Raw genomic sequence first — 21,798 nt, 5'->3', positions numbered from 1 at the left:
ATGTAAATCCCCAGCTATTTTTTAGATGCTGTTGATCCTCTGTAGCTATGTTATGCTCTCTAGTATTTTGATTTATTTTATGTACAGTTGAAGTCGTAAGTTTACATACACTTAGGTTGCAGTCATTAAAACTCGTTTTTCAACCACTCCACAAATGTCTTGTTAACAATCTGTAGTTTTGGCAAGTCGGTTAGGACATCTACTTTGTGCAGGACAGAAGTAAATATTCCAACCAATTCTTTACAGACAGATTATTTCACTTATAATTCACTGTGTCATAATTCCAGTGGGTCAGAAGTTTACATACACTAAGTTGACTGTGCCTTTAAACAGCTTGGACTGATAGGCTAATTGACATCATTTGAGTCAATTGGAGGTGTACCTGTGGATATATTTCAAGGCCTACCTTCAAACTCAGTGCCTCTTTGCTTGACATCATGAGAAAATCAAAATAAATCAGCCAAGACCTCAGAAAAATAAATGTTGACCTCCACAAGTCTGATTCATCCTTGGGAGCAATTTCCAAATGCCCGAAGGTACCACGTTCATCTGTACCAACAATAGTATGCAAGTACAAACACCATGGGACCACGCAGCTGTCATACTGCTCAGGAAGGAGACACGTTCTGTCTCCTAGAGATGAACGTACTTTGGTGCAAAATGTGCAAATCAGTTCCAGAACAACAGCAAAGGGCCTTGTGAAGATGCTGGAGGAAACAGGTACAAAAGCCCTATATTGACGTAACCTGAAAGGCTGCTCAGCAAGGAAGAAGACACTGCTCCAAAACCACCATAAAAACACAAGACTACAGTTTGCAACTGCACATGGGGACAAAGATAATACTTTTTGGAGAAATGTCCTCTTGTCTGATGAAACAAAAATTGAACTGTTTGGCCATAATGACCATCGTTATGTTTGGAGGAAACAGGGGATGCTTACAAGCCGAAGAACACCATCCCAACCGTGAAGCATGGGGGTGGCAGCATCATGTTGTGTGGGTGATTGGCTGCAGGAGGGACTGGTGCACATTACAAAATAAATGGCATCATGAGGCAAGAAATGATGTGGATATATTGAAGCAACATCTCAAGACATCAGTCAGGAAGTTAAAGCTTGGTCACAAATGGGTTTCTAAATGGACAATGACCCCAAACATACTTCCAAAGTTGTGGCAAAATGGCTTGAGGACAACAAAGTCAAGGTATTGGAGTGGCCATCACAAAGCCCTGACCTTAATCCTATAGATAATTTGTGGGCAGAACTGAAAAAGTGTGTGCGAGCAAGGAGGCCTACAAACCTGACTCAGTTACACCAGCTCTGTCAGGAGGAATGAGCCAAAATTCACCCAACTTATTGTGGGAAGCTTGTGGAAGGCTACCCGAAACGTTTGACCCAAGTTAAACAATTTAAAGGCAATTCTACCGAATACTAATTGAGTGTATGTAAACTTCTGACCCACTGAGAATGTGATGAAAGAAATAACAGCTCAAATAAATAATTCTCTCTTCTATTATTATTTTCACATTCTAAAATAAAGTGGTGATCCTATCTGACCTAAAACAGGGAAGTTTTACTTGGATTAAATGTCAGGAATTGTGAAAAACTGAGTTTAAATATATTTTGCTAAGGTGTATGTAAAATTCCGACTTCAACTGTATGTCAGTTTAGACAGGATAAATATAATTTTGTCTAAAAAGTATTTTTTATAGCAGCTATGCTTATAAGGGTCAGACTCCCAGTTCCTCAAAAGCACCTCTGCCGAAAATGCAGAATGGGCAATCCCATGATTGAATGGGGTATGAATAAAATACAATTCAGGCCTATCTGAATTTCTAAACAGCCTGGCAGTGTGAATTCGGCTGTCAGACTGATTAATTTACAAGGTGAATCCTGCTCTGCTCACCTACCTTGGCTCTCTCCTTCTCTCAAAGCCTCTTTTAAACTGGTACAGGGAAAGGATCGTTTTGCATTTTGGCGATTTTAGGTTGGAACTTTTAGCCCTTGTACATTTCAGGACATCATTTTTACCACATTCTTTCAGAGGAATTGTTCCTGTTCCTCTGTTAGCAGATAGATGATGGCCATCTATGACTCATAGCAGTCCTTGCATAATTAAAGACCACAATTAGACCTGGTCCAATACAGAACTCTGCATTGCATCAGAGAACATTCAGATGATGAAAGTGTTCTTGGTAGAGCAATTCATTGAGGGTTCTAGGTAGAACCATATACAGAGGGTTCTATGAATACACCACACCAAAAGGGGTTCCCCAGTGGGAGCAAGCTGAAAAACCCTATACAGTTCTACGTACAACCTTTTTTCTAGGAGTCAGCCATAATTGATAAATAACAGTAGACTGGTGTCGATAGTAACAAGGTTATCATTGCACTGTGAACCTGCTGAACAGGTGTGATTGGTGATTAGTGTGAGAAAAGGGACCTGGCTATTAGCAAAAGTATTCAGACACCTTGGATTTCTTCAAATTGTATTGTGTTACAAAGTGGGATTAAAATTGATTTCATTTTCCTTTTTCTTCAACAATACACACAAAATACTCTGTAATGTCAAAGTGTAAGAACTGTTATATATTATATATATTTTTTTAGATGAACAAAAAATCAAATAAAATGTTTACAGTGAAATTCTTACTTACAAGCCCTTAACCAACAATGCAGTTTTAAGAAAAATAAGTATTAAGAAAGTATTTACTAAATAACTGGACGAAAAAAGAAAAAAACAAATGATTAAAAAACATATATAAAAGAGCAACAATAAAATATCAGTAACGAGGCTATATACAGAGGCAATTGAGGTGATATGTACATGTAGGTAGAGGTAAAGTGACTATACATAGAAAATAAACAGAGAGTAGCAGCAGCGTGAAAAAAAGGGGGTGTCAATGCAAATAGTCTGTGTAGCCATTTGATCAGCTGTTCAGGAGTCTTATGGCTTGGGGGTAGAAGCTGTTAAGAAGCTTTTTTGACCTAGACTTGGCACTCTGCTACCGCTTGCTGTACGGCAGCAGAGAGAACAGTCTATGATTAGGATGGCCGGAGCCCTTGGCAATGTTTAGGGCCTTCCTCTGACACCGCCTGTTATGGAGGTCCTGGATGGCAGGAAGCTTGGCCCCAGTCATGTACTGGGTCGTACGCATCACCTTCTGTAGCATCTTGTGGTTTGTTTGTTGGTGATGTGGACACCAAGGAACTTGTAGCTCTCAACCTGCTCCACTACAGCCCCTTCGATGAGAATAGGAATGGGGGTGTGCTTGGCCCTCTTTTTCTTGTAGTCCATGATCATCTCCTTTGTTTTGGTCACGTTGAGGGAGAGGTGGTTGTCCTGGCACCAGTCTCTCACCACCTCTATAGGCTGTCTCATCGTTGTCAGTGATCAGGCCTACCACTTTTATGTCGTCGGCAAACTTAATGATGGTGTTCAAATGTATTTATAAAGCCCTTTTTACATCAACAGATGTCACAAAGGGCTATACAGAAAACCAGCCTGTTGGAATCATGCTTGGCCATGCAGTCATGAGTGAACAGGGAGTACAGAAGGGGACTGAGAAGCACCTGTGTTGAAGATCAGCGTGGCAGATGTGTTGTTACCTACCCGTGCCACCTGGGGGCGGCCCGCCAGGAAGTCCAGGATCCAGTTGCAGAGGGAGGTATTCAGTCCCAGGGTCCTTAGAGCCCTATAAGCTCATAACTAAGCTATGATGTTAAACACTGAGCTGTAGTCAATAAACAGCATTCTCACATAGGTGTTCCTTTTTCCAGGTGGGAAAGGGCAGTGTGGAGTGCAATAGCGATTGCATCATCCAATTATCTGTTGCGGCGGTTTCCAATTTGGAATGTGTCTAGGATTTCTGGGATAATGGTGTTGATGTGAGCCATGACCAGCCTTTCAAAAAACATCATGGCTACAGACGTGAGTGCTACTGGTCGGTAGTCATTTAAGCAGGTTACCTTGGTGTTCTTGGGCACAGGGACTATGGTGGTCTGCTTGAAACAAACTCGGTCAGGGACAGGTTGAAAATGTCAGTGAAGACACTTGCCAGTTGGTCAGCGCATGCTCAGAGTACACATCCTGGTAATCCACCTGGCCCCGCGGCCTTGTGAATGTTGACCTGTTTAATTAAAGGTTTTACTCACATCGGCTACGGAGAGTGTGATCACACAGTCGCCGGGAACAGCTGGTGCTCTCATGCATGCTTCTGTGTTTCTTGCGTCGAAGCGCACATAGAAGTCATTTAGCTCGTCTAGGAGGCTTGTGTAACTGGGCAGCTCTTTGTAGTCTGACAAGCGTCGGAGCCGGTGTAGTAGGATTCAATCTTAGTCTTGTATGGACGCTTTACCTGTTTGATGGTTTGTCGGGGGGCACAGCGGGATTTCTTATAAGCGTCCGGGTTAGAGTCCCGCTCCTTGAAAGCAGCAGCTCTACCCTTCCGCTCAGTGGAAACAAAATATTAAATATTATCGACGCATAAGTATTCAGCCCCTTTGTTTAGGCAAGCCTAAATTGGTTCAGGAGTCAAATTTGGCTTAATAAATCACATAATAACTTACATGGACTCACTCTGTGTGAAATAATAAGGGTTGACATGATTTTGAAATGACGAACCCTTCCTCTGTCCCACATACTGTACATATAGTGCCTTGCGAAAGTATTCGCCCCCCTTGAACTTTGCGACCTTTTGCCACATTTCAGGCTTCAAACATAAAGATATAAAACTGTATTTTTTGTGAAGAATCAACAACAAGTGGGACACAATCATGAAGTGGAACGACATTTATTGGATATTTCAAACTTTTTTAAACAAATCAATAACTGAAAAATTGGGCGTGCAAAATTATTCAGCCCCCTTAAGTTAATACTTTGTAGCGCCACCGTTTGCTGCGATTACAGCTGTAAGTCGCTTGGGGTATGTCTCTATCAGTTTTGCACATTGAGAGACTGACATTTTTTCCCATTCCTCCTTGCAAAACAGCAGTCTTGTTGGAAGACAAATCTCCGTCCCAGTCTCAGGTCTTTTGCAGACTCCGTCAGGTTTTCTTCCAGAATGGTCCTGTATTTGGCTCCATCCATCTTCCCATCAATTTTAACCATCTTCCCTGTCCCTGCTGAAGAAAAGCAGGCCCAAACCATGATGCTGCCACCACCATGTTTGACAGTGGGGATGATGTGTTCAGGGTGATGAGCTGTGTTGTTTTTACGCCAAACATAATATTTTGCATTGTTGCCAAAAAGTTCAATTTTGGTTTCATCTGACCAGAGCACCTTCTTCCACATGTTTGGTGTGTCTCCCAGGTGGGAGACACACCAAACAACAAAACAACACTTTTTATGGATATCTTTAAGAAATGTCTTTCTTCTTGCCACTCTTCCATAAAGGCCAGATTTGTGCAATATACGACTGATTGTTGTCCTATGGACAGAGTCTCCCACCTCAGCTGTAGATCTCTGCAGTTCATCCAGAGTGATCATGGGCCTCTTGGCTGCATCTCTGACCAGTCTTCTCCTTGTATGAGCTGAAAGTTTAGAGGGATGGCCAGGTCTTGGTAGATTTGCAGTGGTCTGATACTCCTTCCATTTCAATATTATCGCCTGCACAGTGCTCCTTGGGATGTTTAAAGCTTGGGAAATCTTTTTGTATCCATATCCGGCTTTAAACGTCTTCACAACAGTATCTCGGACCTGCCTGGTGTGTTCCTTGTTCTTCATGATGCTCTCTGCACTTTTAACGGACCTCTGAGACTATCACAGTGCAGGTGCATTTAAACGGAGACTTGATTACACACAGGTGGATTGTATTTATCATCATTAGTCATTTAGGTCAACATTGGATCATTCAGAGATCCTCACTGAACTTCTGGAGAGAGTTTGCTGCACTGAAAGTAAAGGGGCTGAATAATTTTGCAAGCCCAATTTTTCAGTTTTTGATTTGTTAAAAAAGTTTGAAATATCCAATAAATGTCGTTCCACTTCATGATTGTGTCCCACTTGTTGTTGATTCTTCACAAAAAAAATACAGTTTTATATCTTTATGTTTGAAGCCTGAAATGTGGCAAAAGTTCGCAAAGTTCAAAGGGGCCGAATACTTTCGCAAGGCACTGTACATAATCTGTAAGATCCCTCAGTCAAGTATTGCATTTCAATCACAGATTCAACTACAAAGACTGAGCTGCAAGACAGGAATGAAACTGCTCAGGGATATGTTACCATGAGGACATTGGTGATTTTAAAACCGATGGCTGTGATGGGAGAAAACTGAGGATGGATCAACATTGCAGTATATCCACAATAATGACTTAAAAGACAGTGTTAAAAGAAGAACACAAATATATATTCCGAAACATGCATCTTGTATGCAACAAGCCACTGCAGTAATTGTCACACCCTGACCTTAGTTATCTTTGTTTTCTTCTTTTATTATTTTGGTTAGGTCAGGGTGTGATGAGGGTGATATATGTTTTTTTTGTCCTGTCTAGGGTTTTGGTATGTTTATGGGGTTTTCCAGTCTAGGTGTTTTTATGTATAAGGTTGCCTAGATTGGTTCTCAATCAGAGGCAGCTGTTTATCGTTGTCTCTGAATGGGGACCGTATTTAGGAAGCCATATGCCTTGGATAGTTTGTGGGTTATTGTCTATGTGTGGTTGCCTGTGTCTGCACTCGTTGTGCATAGCTTCACGTTCGTTTTGGTTCGTTTGTTTAAGTGTTCTTCGTGTTCCTTCATTAAAATCATTTATTCTAATCAGGCTGCGTTTTGGTCTCCTCTTTACGATGAACGTGACAGTAATAAAACGTGGCAAATTAATACACTTTTAGGTATTTTGTGGCAAACACAACACATCACAGAGTAACTCCATCCTCATTTTCAAGCATGGTGGTGGAAGCATCATGTTATGGGTATGATTGACATCGGCAAATACTGGGGAGTTTTTCAGGATAAAAATAAATGGATAGGGCTAAGCATCTTTCAGCAGGATAATAACCTACAACACAAGGCCAAATCAACACTGGAGTTGCTTACCAAGAAGACAATGAATGTTCCCAAGTTGCCAAGTTACAGTTTTGACTTAAATCTGCTTGAAATAGCATGGCAAGACTTATAAGAATAGTTGTTTAGCCATGATCCTCAACATCTTGACAGAGCTTGAAGAATTTTGAAAAGAATAATAGGCAAGTATTGCACAATCCAGGTGTGTAAAGCTCGTAGAGACTTACCAAGTCAGACTCACAGCTGTAATCGCTGCCAAAGGTGTTTCTAACGTGTATGGACTCAGGGAGCTGAGTACTTATGCAATGACTATATATTTATTTTTATTACTCTATAAAAAAAAATCGAATTTAGATTCCACTTTGACATTACAGAGTATTGTGTGTAGATTGTTGACCAAAAATATAATCCATTTGATCCCACTTTTGTAACACAAAATGTGAAGAAATCTAGGGGTCTGAAATCCAAGGGGCAGTGTACATCCTCCAAAAGGAGAGACTGTATGGAAATCAGAATGAGTGCACTAAGCACCTAAACTGCATGGCTGCATATCCACTTTAAACCATCCATCTTCAGCAAAATCACAGCTTGAGGGAGATTATTAAAAAAAAAATGTAATGCTTTCTATTCTGCCTTAGTGACGATTGGAACCATATCTCTGGAATTCCATCTCTCTTACTTCATCCAAATTATTATTTAATTATAAAGTCACCATTTCACTTCAGGACTGGGGGATCTGAGTTCCATTTAATATGCAATGCAAATATTACTACTGTCTGGTATCATAGCAACAGGGGATGGTGTTTGTGCATGCACTGGCTGCTGTGCAGTGTTATCTATGTGTGTTTGCAGAGAGAGTGTCATGCTCCCTGCGTGTACTTTTACTGCAGTGGGCTAAATCAGGGTCACACAGAGTGTTTCTTGATAGTCTTAAACAAATCTGCTTCGAAACAAAAGTATACACCTCACACACATTGTTATGGGCTTCAAATCAAATTGTCTTGGTCACATTAGCAGATGTTATTGCGGGTGTAGCGAAATGCTTGTGTTTCTAGCTCCATCAGTGCAGTAGTATCTAAGTAATATCTAACAATTTCACAACAATACACACACATCTAAGTAAAGGAATGGAATTAAGAATATATAAATATTTGGAGTATTGTCAGAGCGGCATAGACTAAGATACAGTAGAATAGAACAACATACGGTATATACATATGAGATGAGTAAAGCAAAAAATGTAAATTATATTAAAGTGAGTAATGTTCCATTATTAAAGTGGCCAGGGATTTCAAGTCTATGTATGTAGGGCAGCAGCCTCTAATGTGCTAGTGATGGCTATTTAACAGTCTGATGGCCTTGAGATAGAAGCTGTTTTTCAGTCTCTCGGTCCTAGCTTTGATGCACCTGTACTGACCTCACCAACTGGATAATAGCGAGGTGAACAGGCAGTGGCTTGGGTGGTTGTTGTCCTTGATGGTCTTTTGGGAATCCTGTGACATTGGATGCTGTAGGTATCTTGGAGGGCAGGTAGTTTGACCCCGGTGATGCGTTGGGCAGACCGCACCACCCTCTGGAGAGCCCTGCGGTTGCGGGCGGTGCAGTTGCCGTACCAGGCGGTGATACAGCCCGACAGGATGTTCTGAAATGTGCATCGGCAAAAGTTTGTGAGGGATTTAGGTGCCAAGCCAAATTTCTTCAGCTGTTGCGCCATCTTCACCACACTGTCTGTCAGTGATGTGTACGCCGAGGAACTTGAAGCCTACCACCTTCTCCACTGCAGTCCTGTCGATGTGGATAGGGGGGGTGCTCCCTCAGCTGTTTCCTGAAGTCCACGATCAGCTCCTTTGTTTTTTTGACGTTGAGTGAGAGGTTATTTTCCTGGCACCACACTCCGAGGGCCCTCACCTCCTCCCTGTAGGCTGTCTCGTCATTCTTGGTAATCAAGCCTACTACTGTTGTGTAGTCTGCAAACTTGACAATTGGTTTGGAGGTGTGCATGGCTAAACAGTCATGAGTGAACAGGGAGTACAGAAGGGGGCTGAGCATACACCCTTGTGGGGCCACATTGTTGAGGATCAGCGAAGTGGAGGTGTTGTTTCCACCACCTGGAGTGGGCCCATCAGGAAGTCCATGACCCAGTTACACAGGGCGGGGTTCAGACAAAGGCCCTCAAGCTTAATGATGAGCTTGGAGGGTACTATGGTGTTGAATGCTGAGCTATAGTCAATGAACAGCATTCTTACATAGGTATTCCTCTTTTCCAAATGAGATGCAATGAGTGCAGTGTGCAGTGCAATGGCATCGTCTGTGGATCTATTGGGGCGGTAAGCAAATTGAAGTGGGTCTAGGGTGTCAGGTAAGGTAGAGGTGATACGATCCTTGACTCGTCTCTCAAAGCACTTCATGATGACAGAAATTAGTACTATGGGGCGATAGTCATTTAGTTCACTTACCTTTGCTTTCTTGCACCTGCACCATGTCGCATATAGAGTTGAAATGTATTACATTTTGAGTTTGCATCCCAATATTACACATCACAGAAGACTGAAATATAACAAAACGGTTTGACATAGAAACACCAGATGTTTGACAAGTTTTTTTGAAGTAAAGTTTACAATTTATGAAATTATGAAAAATATGAATAACATTTCACCCATGAGGCCACTAAAGGGCCATTTGGTCATTTGATTGCAGGGCCACAGTGGCGCTAATGTCACCTTTAAAAATAGTAACAGGCCAATCTAAACTTTTTTTTTTACCGCAAATACAATAGGATATTGTCAGACGGCATGCTTAATTTGCTAAACAATTAAGAAATTGATTGCTTAAAAGCAATTTATGTTTTCTGTGTGCGGGGAGGGGGGCATAAGGGGATATGCTTATGGTGAGGTAGACGTAGCGTCTTTCCTATACTTCCATTAATATATTGATTATGCACTTCTTCATTCATTGAGATGATCGGGACAGAGACAATTAAACCATTGACAAATGAAAATACCCAGAACCAGATGCATTCCCACTGAAATATGTGTTTATTTTTGTTATTTATTGGAATCTAGCTGGTGTGTAAAAGTAACACCTTCGAAGTAAGCGTACTACACGTGACAGCATCTAAAAATTGGTTTCCTATTCTTCGTCACGAGTGTCAACGAGAGAAAAACGAGCGGTGAGCACAGCAAAAGAACACTGCTGAACCTCGTCAATCATCTCTCTGCTATTCCCCACGCCGCCGTTGACAGTTCAACATGGAACAAGACGAAGGCATGTGTAATGTGATGTAGCAAGGCACGTTAGCGCGCGAAAGCACAAAAATCCAGAGGGATATGGAGTGGGAGAGTGTTCGTTTTTTCTTCATAAGTTTATGCTTGTTTTTTTTCAGAAGCTTTTAGATTTATAGAATAAAGTGCTACTGCATCAGGAAAATGACTTTTGGAAATGGTGTTATTTTATGTTATTTTATGAAATTCTTCACTTATGTTTTCCGTTTTTACTTAAAATGTATTGTTTTAATTACAGAAATAAAGACGTCGACGACTCCAGCAGTATATAGGTTGTCCATTTTCCCCTTTTCCATTGCTCGGTGTTAGGTTCTGTAAGGGTTCTGTAAGGGTTCTATAAGGGCCACTGTATATCTGTGTGTTTGTTAGGTCACCCCGGGAACACTGGAAATGAGATCTTCTGACGAGGCCCCCAAAGTCCTTGAATGCAAGATGCCTCCACTTCAGACTCCCTAGAAACGGAACTATAACCACAAGGTTTAAAGTCGCCCTCATAATGCATTGACAGATTCACTGGTACCATCATTCGGACAAAGACGATGTCTTTCTCCTCTCTCCGAGGGTGTTAAATCAATCATAGGAAACCTGTCGTAATTTGATATTTCAACGGGACTCTAATATATTAATGGCGGTTGCTTTATTTCGTCAAACGTCTGAATAATTGAAGGAAGCTGAAGACGGGAAGCTAGGCCGTTGGGATGAGAGGCATATGTCTTTTTGAACAATATTGGCACTCACTGCTTGATGTCTGGGGAGTGAGCTGGAAACTGGATTAGCATGAGCTACAGAGCATCTATCCAGCCTCCCCTACTTGTTTCTACCAAGTCACGATCAAATTAAGAATTCCTCCACCACGAATGAAGTCATGACGAACCACTCTGAAAAGGGGAAGAGTTGTGCAAAAAAACTATTTCTCTTATTGTTGAAAATATTCCAAGCATTGCTGTTGAACAATTGTACTCTCTCTATCTCGCTCTCTCTTTTTTCTCTCTCTCCAGGGAAAGGTAGATTCTTTTGTTTCCGGCTCCCAGCCTTACACCTCCTGGGCATCAGTAAGCAGTCCCTCCCTCAGGAGGACCCTGACGCTGTCATGATCGACTCGCCCCGCCGCAGCGGAGAGTCGGTGGCCACCCGCGACTTCCGGTCACTGCCCACCCGGGAGAGCTGCAGCCCCTCCTACACCAATGACACGCGGGCCCTCATCGGCCCCAGCCACTGCTCCACCCCTGTGTCGGGACCCCTGAACCACTCGTCCCCCAAGGGGCCCGTCTGGGCCAGGCTGGTTCCCCAGGCGGTTCCCCAGGCCCAGCCTCAGACTGTGGGCACTCTGGCCCCCTCCATCTCAGGCCTGACCCCCACCGCGTCCAGGGAGAGTGTGTGTAGTATCCGGAGGGCCTCCTCCGCTCAGGACATGGAGGGTTTTGGCTCCAACTCCAAGATGGCCTTCAGGGACCGACACGCAAGTGAAGGTATGTAAGTCAACACCACCTCCATGGTCAGAAATGCTTGTCCCCATCCATCCGCCTCACCCTGAGATGTTATGTTATATTAAATCAAATTGCCCTTGCTGTTCTTACGCAGTAGATTTGGTCCCAATCCCAACCATTGTTATCATGTGGTACAAATCAAATCTGACCTTGGATCAGTGAATGGGGGTAACTCCCCCACCTCAACTGTACCTACTCTTAGTCATCAGGCAGCGCCACATCTATCCTGACTCCTGAATTACCACACCTATCCTGACTCCTGAATTACCACATCTATCCTGACTCCTGAATTACCACATCTATCCTGACTCCTGAATTACCACATCTATCCTGACTCCTGAATAACCACACCTATCCTGACTTCTGAATTACCACACCTATCCTGACTTCTGAATTACCACATCTATCCTGACTCCTGAATTACCACATCTATCCTGACTCCTGAATTACCACATCTTTCCTGACTCCTGAATTACCACATCTATCCTGACTCCTGAATTACCACATCTATCCTGACTCCTGAATTACCACATCTATCCTGACTCCTGAATTACCACATCTATCCTGACTCCTGAATTACCACATCTATCCTGACTCCTGAATTACCACATCTATCCTGACTCCTGAATTACCACATCTATCCTGACTTCTGAATTACCACATCTATCCTGACTCCTGAATTACCACATCTATCCTGACTCCTGAATTACCACATCTATCCTGACTCCTGAATTACCACATCTATCCTGACTTCTGAATTACCACACCTATCCTGACTTCTGAATTACCACACCTATCCTGACTTCTGAATTACCACATCTATCCTGACTTCTGAATTACCACACCTATCCTGACTTCTGAATTACCACATCTATCCTGACTTCTGAATAACCATACCTATCCAGACTTCTGAATTACCACATCTATCCTGACTCCTGAATTACCACATCTATCCTGACTCCTGAATTACCACATCTATCATGACTCCTGAATTACCACATCTATCCTGAATTCTGAATTACCACATCTATCCTGACTCCTGAATTACCACATCTATCCTGACTCCTGAATTACCACATCTATCCTGACTCCTGAATAACCACACCTATCCTGACTTCTGAATTACCACATCTATCCTGACTTCTGAATTACCACATCTATCCTGACTCCTGAATTACCACATCTATCCTGACTCCTGAATTACCACATCTATCCTGACTCCTGAATTACCACATCTATCCTGACTCCTGAATTACCACACCTATCCTGACTCCTGAATTACCACATCTATCCTGACTCCTGAATTACCACATCTATCCTGACTCCTGAATTACCACATCTATCCTGACTCCTGAATTACCACACCTATCCTGACTTCTGAATTACCACACCTATCCTGACTTCTGAATTACCACACCTATCCTGACTTCTGAATTACCACATCTATCCTGACTCCTGAATTACCACATCTATCCTGACTTCTGAATTACCACACCTATCCTGACTTCTGAATTACCACATCTATCCTGACTCCTGAATTACCACATCTATCCTGACTCCTGAATTACCACATCTTTCCTGACTCCTGAATTACCACATCTATCCTGACTCCTGAATTACCACATCTATCCTGAATTCTGAATTACCACATCTATCCTGACTCCTGAATTACCACATCTATCCTGACTCCTGAATTACCACATCTATCCTGACTCCTGAATTACCACATCTATCCTGACTCCTGAATTACCACATCTATCCTGACTCCTGAATTACCACATCTATCCTGACTCCTGAATTACCACATCTATCCTGACCTGAATAACCACACCTATCCTGACTTCTGAATTACCACACCTATCCTGACTTCTGAATTACCACACCTATCCTGACTTCTGAATTACCACATCTATCCTGACTCCTGAATTACCACATCTATCCTGACCTCTGAATTACCACACCTATCCTGACTTCTGAATTACCACATCTATCCTGACTTCTGAATAACCATACCTATCCTGACTTCTGAATTACCACATCTATCCTGACTCCTGAATTACCACACCTATCCTGACTCCTGAATTACCACATCTATCCTGACTTCTGAATTACCACATCTATCCTGACTCCTGAATTACCACATCTATCCTGACTCCTGAATTACCACATCTATCCTGACTCCTGAATTACCACATCTATCCTGACTCCTGAATCACAGCTCACCTTTCCACCCACAGTCAACATGGGGGGTACAGTGCAGCCCCAGACTCTCCCTGTCTCTGTACCCAGCTAATATTTATATCCCTCCCTACACCATTGAATCTGCATTTCTCATTCAAAGGGCCCCTGCGGCTGACACTGTAATACGTCTGCTTCACGATAATGAATGGTGCGACGGCGACAGGGCTTTTATGTGGGTCGTCTTCCATCACTAGCTAGCTACGTACAGATCTGGAATCTCCTCTCACCCCTCCACCTTCCTCCGATCCCCCTCTCTCTCCCGCAACACTATCCCATCGCAGACAATGGTCGTAATATCAAAGGTAACAACCCCACGTTCCTTGAACCTAGCACGGGTATAGAATATATGGCCTGAACTGCTTGCTGCATGGGTTTTTTCAACTCAACAACAACATAAGTCTGTGGTGAATGCTAGTGCTGGATTGATACATTTGTGAACTCCTCTGAGAATGCCATAGAGGCTTGCACGGTATATTAGTAGCATTATTCATGCTGTAGTAAGACGTGACCTGTGAGTGCCCTGCAAGCTTGCAGATCCCTTCTGATAGTTCGGGAAGAAATCCGGCTGACTTTTGACCTGCTGCGCCCCTGCATGAAAACAAATCTTGCCTCTCGTTTCCACACTCATAATAGTGGTTGTCTTCGCCTGCTGCCAATAGTTCGTTTTACCAATGGCAACTGGTAGGCTATTTCCTTTGACCTGTGTCAGACAGTCGAAGGGAATAGAGGGATGGTTTGTCTGTTTGCTTGCTTGAATAACGTCCTCCGTTTTGTCTCCGCTTTACCAAAAAAAGTATTCCGATCCATGACGACATCACGAGTCATGGAATACTACTGTTATAGATCAAAAAACGTAATGATACTGTAAGTAATTCTACCACAGGAGATTGGTGGCACCTTAATTGAGGAGGACGGGCTCGTTGTAATGGCTGGAGTGGAATTAGTGAAACCATGTGTTTGATACCATTCCATTTCCGCCGTTCTAGCCATTATTATGAGCCGTCCTCCCTTCAGCAGCCTCCACTGAATTCTACGTCACAGGAATGTTATCAAATGTCTGAGAGCCTTTTAACCTCCAGAAATGAATTAAATGACTGTACTTTCCTCTGAAATCAATCTCTTTACTAGCCTCAAAGTGCATTCTGGATCAATACCTACCAGAGGAGGCTGTTGGGAGGAGTTGTAGAAGCACGGGCTCATTGTAATGGCTGGAATGGAATTAATGAAATGGAGTCAGACATGTTGTTTCCATATCTTTGATGTGTTTGATACTGTTCCAATATTCCATTTACAATGAGCCCGTCCTCCTCTAGCTCCTCCCACCAGCCTCCACTGATACCTACTCCATTGAATATGGAAGGATTTGGAGGAGCATCTGATAAATGTTATCAGCCATCATTTGTTTTCTTAACTTTAGACCTTATGTCTCCGATTTCCGGGATATTTCTAATTACCGTAACATAGTGGCCAGATTTCATTACCTCTACTAAAAAGAAACCACTCTGATGTTGCTCAAATAAATGTAACATGACACTCAAGAAGTGCCTGCAGAATTACCCTGACCTTTGACCCCTCCCTTCTCTCTGAGGTCACTTCCTCTTTACGCTGCTCTCGACCTCCCTCCCTCTCTCTCTCCTGATTCGCTAGTGTCTCGGTCCTGGATGGCTGGGGGTATGGCTTGAGCTTTTCCTATATGTCTGTAATGCACACATACTGTAACGTACAATGCTGCTGTAGCATGTATTCAAGCTGCGCATGTCTTTTGTATGTGTAAGTATCACTACGTATTCAAGCTGCGCATGTCTTTTGTGTGTGTAAGTATCACTCACTGTATTCTCAACACTCGTTTGTGAAAAGGGCAGAATGAGTCATCCCTCCATCTTCTCCTTTTGGATCAACAGTTGACACGTTCCCTCTCTTTTCCATATTGCCCACAGTAGTTCTACGTGTGACAGTGTGAGTGTTGTTCAACGTGGTGAGGTTTTATGGCAGTGTTGTACTGTATTTTCGCATAGTAACATAGTAGAATATTTGTGGATGTATGAATCACGAAAGCCATATCCATATGGTGTCATTGAGTCAAAACCTCATGACAGAGTATACATTTACTTTGTTTGTGGACATCAATATTTCACTAAAATGGTTCATTACACCAAGTTTGTCATTTCTACAGCTGTTGAATGGGAGGTAACAGGATCAAGCAGAGGGTTAGGGTGGATCTGTCTGACTGTTGTATTTCTACTGTTGTCCTGTGGTTGTTCACTTGTCTTGTGGCAGCAATTGAGAGAGCAAGAAACAGTTCCATACTCACATTCCCACGCATAACAAATAGACACAGCAGCCTATTGACACACCTACCACATGAACCACACTTGAGGTCTCCTTTTATCCCATTAGCATACCGTCAAACCGTCAAGCTGTATCAGGACACACGTGCTAGCATAGCCTAGCATCACCCAGCTAGCCTAGTATAGCATCACCGAGCTAGCCTAGTATAGCATCGCCGCTCTAGCATAGCCTAGCATCACCGAGATAGCCTAGTATAGCATCGCCGCTCTAGCCTAGCATCACAGCGCGAGCCATTTCCAAACCTCTCCATTAAATTCTCCTCCAGGACCCTTCAACCAGATCAAATCCAGTCTTCTGGGCTCCACGTCTGACTCCCACCTCAACAGATACAGCACCATCAACAAGATCCCCCTCATCACGCTCAACTTCTCAGAGGCCAACAACGACAAGAAGTGCCCCTCCCCTGCTTCCTCCGAGAAAACCATCATAGCCCCAAAGGTCAAGGACCGAACACACAACGTCACCGATAAGGTCACGCAGGTAAGAGGTCATGAAAGGCCCTGTGCTTTGTGCTCAGTAGAGTTGGGGCTCACTGACATAAGCCAAGATGTTGGAGCTTCACTCAATCAAGTATAATGTTGGAGTTAGAATCCATTCTCTAGAATCTGTTCCAGACAGAGGACATGTCTTTTCTGTGTATTTGTTCTGTACAGACAGTTACAGATGTATCGTGTGCTGTAGCTGGATGGACTATTACCTCATTGAATAATCACATGAATAGTCATCTGCCCCAATGTTATACATTAGAGAGCGGTAATTATCCCCCCCCCCACACACACACACACACACACACACGGAACACCACCAGGTCAGAACACAGTGTCTGTACACGCTGCTCTGTTGTTACAAAGGGGAAAGGGGGATACCTAGTCAGTTGTACAACTGACTGCCTTCAACTGAAATGTGCCTTCCGCATTTAACCCAACCACTCTGAATCAGAGAGGTGCAGGGGGCTGCCTTAATCGACATCCACGGCGCCCGGGGAACAGTGGGGTAACTGCCTTGCTCAGGGGCAGAATGACAGATTGTTACCTTACTGGCCCAACGATATTACCACTCGGCTGAAACTCAAGGGGCTTGTTTTAATAAGTAAACCGGTGAAGGTGTACATCACCCGTAGCGGGGATCAGGACAGATTCTCTTACCAGAGCTCAGAGATACACTCTAGTTACACACAGGTTAGAGGTCATCCTCACCATCCTGTATGCCTGTCTGTCTGTCTTCCCCGTGGAGAGTGCGTGTGCGCAGTACACCAACGCCTCCTTGTGTCGGTCCCTATGGGGGAGGTGGAGGGAAACCAGGATGCCTGCGTGCTTGCCTGTCTGTCTGTGTGTGTGTGCGTGCGTCTGTGTGTCGCTATGGCAGAGCTGGTTGACCTTTAAGATCTGTCAGGGCCACTTTGTCCAGAACAGACGAGGATGTTGCTGTTCTACTGATAATGTGTATACCAGTGGCGGTTGGTACAGTTTAAGATGAGGGAGGATGATTATTTTTTTTTAATGAGCATGGCCTTATTTCTATTACAGCATTTTGGATGACTGTCATTCATATTCCATTCACCCAGTTCAATGTAACATCGATACGTTTAGGCTACTACATGATACTGTACCCATCATGAGGTTGCTACAACCTAGCCGGTGAATTCAAGTTCACAACGTAGGTGCATAGGCCGAGAGAATTTTGAGTAATCAAGGTGACAGACAGTGACACATTCAATACCGCCTTGCACACTCTTGCCTACAGCTAGCTAATCTAGGGTGTAATCATTAGTCCAGCAAATGCAAATGAGAGTTTCTGTTGGACAAATTCAGGTATGTTTATCCCCATTTTGTTTTAGTTTCTGAGACATTTTTCAACAGATCGAATTCACGGTCGTAGCAGCCACATAAAAACATCATGATCACTTTGCTCGTTGTATATAAACTCAGCAAAAAAAGAAATGTTCTCTCACTGTCAACTGTGTTTATTTTCAGCAAACTTAACGTGTGTAAATATTTGTATGAATATAACAAGATTCAACAACTGAGACATAAACTGAACAAGTTCCACAGACATGTGACGAGCAGAAATGGAGTAATGTGTCCCTGAACTAAGGGGGGTCAAAACCATAAGTAACAGTCAGTATCTGGTGTGGCCACCAGCTGCATTAAGTACTGCAATGCATCTCCTCCTCATGGACTGCACCAGATTTGCCAGTTCTTGCTGTGAGATGTTACCCCACTCTTCCACCAAGGCACCTGTAAATTCCCGGACATTTCTGGGGGGACCCTCCAATCCAACAGGTCTCAGACGTGCTCAATGGGATTGAGAACCGGGCTCTTCACTCGCCATGGCAGAACACTGACATTCCTGTCTTGCAGGAAATCACACACAGAACAAGCACAGTGTTGAGATTGCCTGCAATGACAACATGCTCAGTCTGATGATGCTGTGACACACCGCCCCAGACCATGACGGACCCTCCACCTCCAAATCGATCCCGCTCCAGAGTACAGGCCTCGGTGTAACGCTCATTCCTTCGACAATAAAAGCAAATCCGACCATCACCCCTGGTGAGACAAAATCGCGACTCGTCAGTGAAGATTACTTTTTGCCAGTCCTGTCTGGTCCAGCGACGGAGGGTTTGTGCCCATAGGCGACATTGTTGCCGGTGATGTCTGGTGAGGACCTGCCTTCCAACAGGCCTACAAGCCCTCAGTCCAGCCTCTCTCAGCTTATTGCGGATAGTCTGAGCACTGATGGAGGGATTTTGCTTCCCTGGTGTAACTTGGGCAGTTGTTTTTGCCATCCTCTACCTGTCCCGCAGGTGTGATGTTCGGATGTACTGATCCTGTGCAGATGTTGTTACACATGGTCTGCCACTGTGAGGACGATCAGCTGTCCGTCCTGTCTCCCTGTAGTGCTGTCTTAGGCATCTCACAGTACGGACATTGCAATTTATTGCACTGGCCACATCTACAGTCCTCATGCCTCCTTGCAGCATGCCTAAGACACGTTCACGCAGATGAGCAGGGACCATGGGCATATTTATTTTGGTGTTTTTCAGAGTCAGTAGAAAGGCCTCTTTTGGTGTTTTCATAACTGTGACCTTAATTGCCTACCGTCTGTAAGCTGTTCGTGTCTTAACGACCGTTCCACAGGTGCATGTTCATTAATTGTTGATGGTTCATTGAACAAGCATGGGAAACGGTGTTAAAACCCTTTACAATGAAGATCTGTGAAGTTATTTGGATTTTTACTAATTATCTTTGAAAGACAGGGTCCTGAAAAAGGTCTGTTTCTTTTTTTTGCTGGGTTTATCATTTCTTCTCACAACTATCTACACGCTCTCCTCCTCTCACCTTCTCCTTTCGCTTGTGGACTTCAATGCACAACACATCAGCTCTCTGTGACCAGGCAAATAACCTTTCCAAGCCAAATCTTCATATCATGACTGCTTACCTCTACACACAGCCTACATTGTTGTCACATCATAGTCAACTAGAACTAACACGTTAGTAAACTCGCTACAATCATGCAGTACAGATTTTACCAGTTACACTGGCGGGCCCCGGTGGCTATACATTAATAAAACCAAAGCTTACCTTGACTTGGAAGAGTTCCAGTGTTGGATAGCTACAGCCAGGTAGCTAACATAGCATCCTTCTCTGTTTGAGCTGGGTGTTTGAGTAGGCTAAACTAGCTAGCTGCATTTGCTAGCTAAGTGAAAGTTAAAAAAATACAAACAAATATAGCTGTCTCTCTCTCTCATCTCTCTTGCTTCTCCTTAATTTTGGAAGAAATTTGTTCAAAACTGTTTGACTATTGTCTTTCTCTTTAAGAAAACTACTCAATACATTTTATACATTGCAGTGCTGGCTAGCTGTAGCTTATGCTTTCAGTACTAGATTAATTCTATGATCCTTTGATTGGGTGGACAGCATGTCAGTTCATGCTGCAAGAGCTCTGATAGGTTGGAGGACATCCTCCGGAAGTTGTTATAATTACTGTGTAAGTCTTTGGAAGGGGGTGAGAACCAAGAGCCTCCTAGGTTTTGTATTGAAGTCAAAGTACTCAGAGGAGGACAGAAGCTAGCTGTCCTCCGGCTACACCATCGTGCTCACCTACAGAGTGCTGCAGACGGCTACTGTAGACCTTCATTGCAAAACAGTGTGTCTTGATAAATTATTTGGTGACGTGAATATAGTTGTATCTAAAAAAGGATAACTTTTTTAATGTTTCACAATATAGATTTTTATGAAATTCACTGAGGAGGATGGTCCTCCCCTTCCTCCTCCGAGGAGCCTCCACTAGTGTATACAGTATATACTATACAGTATCTGGCACCGAGTTTTCCTTAAAAGCAGATCTTAGTTTGTCATTGGCACTAAGGGCATCTTCTAGATTAGAGGACATGTGTGTGTGTGTGTGTGTGTGTGTGTGTGTGTGTGTGTGTGTGTGTGTGTGTGTGTGTGTGTGTGTGTGTGTGTGTGTGTGTGTGTGTGTGTGTGTGTGTGTGTGTGTGTGTGTGTGTGTGTGTGTGTGTGTGTGTGTGTGTGTGTGTGTGTGTTATACATCTCAATAGTGGGTTGCAGCTTATATATTCCAACCGGATCCTAACATTTGTTGTTATTATTTATATAGCTCAGGGATGGGCAACTCCAGTCCTGGGGGCCGGAGTGGTGTCACACTTCTTCCCCATCCCTAGCAAACACAGCTGATTAAACAAATTGCAATCTAAACTGAAGATCATGATTAGTTGACTATTGGAGTCAGGTGTGTTAGCTGAGGCTGGGGCAAAAGTGTTACACCAATTAGGCCCCCAAGGAATGGAGTTGCCCATCCCTGATATAGTTCCTATTGCATATACCTACTGCAGTGGAACGTTGTTGTCATACAGCAGGCCTATGTCAGATAGAGTTATAGTTGATCATCTAGACTCATAACAGCCTCTTGTTTCTCTTTCCTGCTCGTACGTTTGGTTAACAACCATCTGCTGCTTACTGCTGAACAGATTACATTGAACACGTTTTTTTATTTTCACCATCTCAATTCTCAGTCGTTTGATCAAACTAGACAGTTGGATTGTATTTGCTTGTTTCTTTGGTATTTGACATATTTCTCTGACTGTGGCGCCCTGAGCTCCTGCTCCCCGTTCGTCCCCTGTGGTCTGGCTGTGAGGCTCACACTGTTCCAGCCGATGTCTGGAGACCAAGTCTCTCCAGAGTTTGTTTAGGGAGACGTGCTCTGGGCTGCAGAATAAACACGTACTGTAGTCTGCTGGTTCGACACAGAACTCAACCACACTAAACAGATGGATGATTGACATGAGGAGATCTGAGTCTGTGCCGTAGATTGATAAGCGGAGTCAGTGCATGTTGATGCTCCACGTAAAACAACTTGTTTGACACTTAATGTTCGTTCCATGAGGTATGATTTCTCCAGGTTTGGATGGCTTTGCT

At 43.4% G+C, this 21,798-nt stretch overlaps 1 protein-coding gene across 4 annotated transcripts in view; it reads left to right on the top strand.

Annotated features, from left to right (window-relative positions):
* The window catches only part of LOC118363813 (potassium voltage-gated channel subfamily H member 7-like), an 83,977-nt gene that overhangs the window by 28,666 nt on the left and 33,513 nt on the right, over window positions 1-21,798 (top strand). For 3 of the 4 annotated variants that reach the window (XM_035745054.2, XM_035745053.2, XM_052488651.1), the window contains exons 4-6: window positions 11,279-11,749; window positions 14,290-14,310; window positions 16,623-16,837. In XM_035745054.2, the coding sequence (XP_035600947.1) occupies window positions 11,279-11,749; window positions 14,290-14,310; window positions 16,623-16,837 (707 nt within the window). The remainder of the gene's footprint in view (window positions 1-11,278; window positions 11,750-14,289; window positions 14,311-16,622; window positions 16,838-21,798) is intronic. The other variant, XM_052488650.1, reaches the window with a different exon arrangement.

The sequence above is a fragment of the Oncorhynchus keta genome, chromosome 30 (assembly GCF_023373465.1).
Source record: "Oncorhynchus keta strain PuntledgeMale-10-30-2019 chromosome 30, Oket_V2, whole genome shotgun sequence".
Lineage (NCBI taxonomy): Eukaryota > Metazoa > Chordata > Actinopteri > Salmoniformes > Salmonidae > Oncorhynchus > Oncorhynchus keta.
This window is presented reverse-complemented; position numbering and strand designations above follow the sequence as displayed.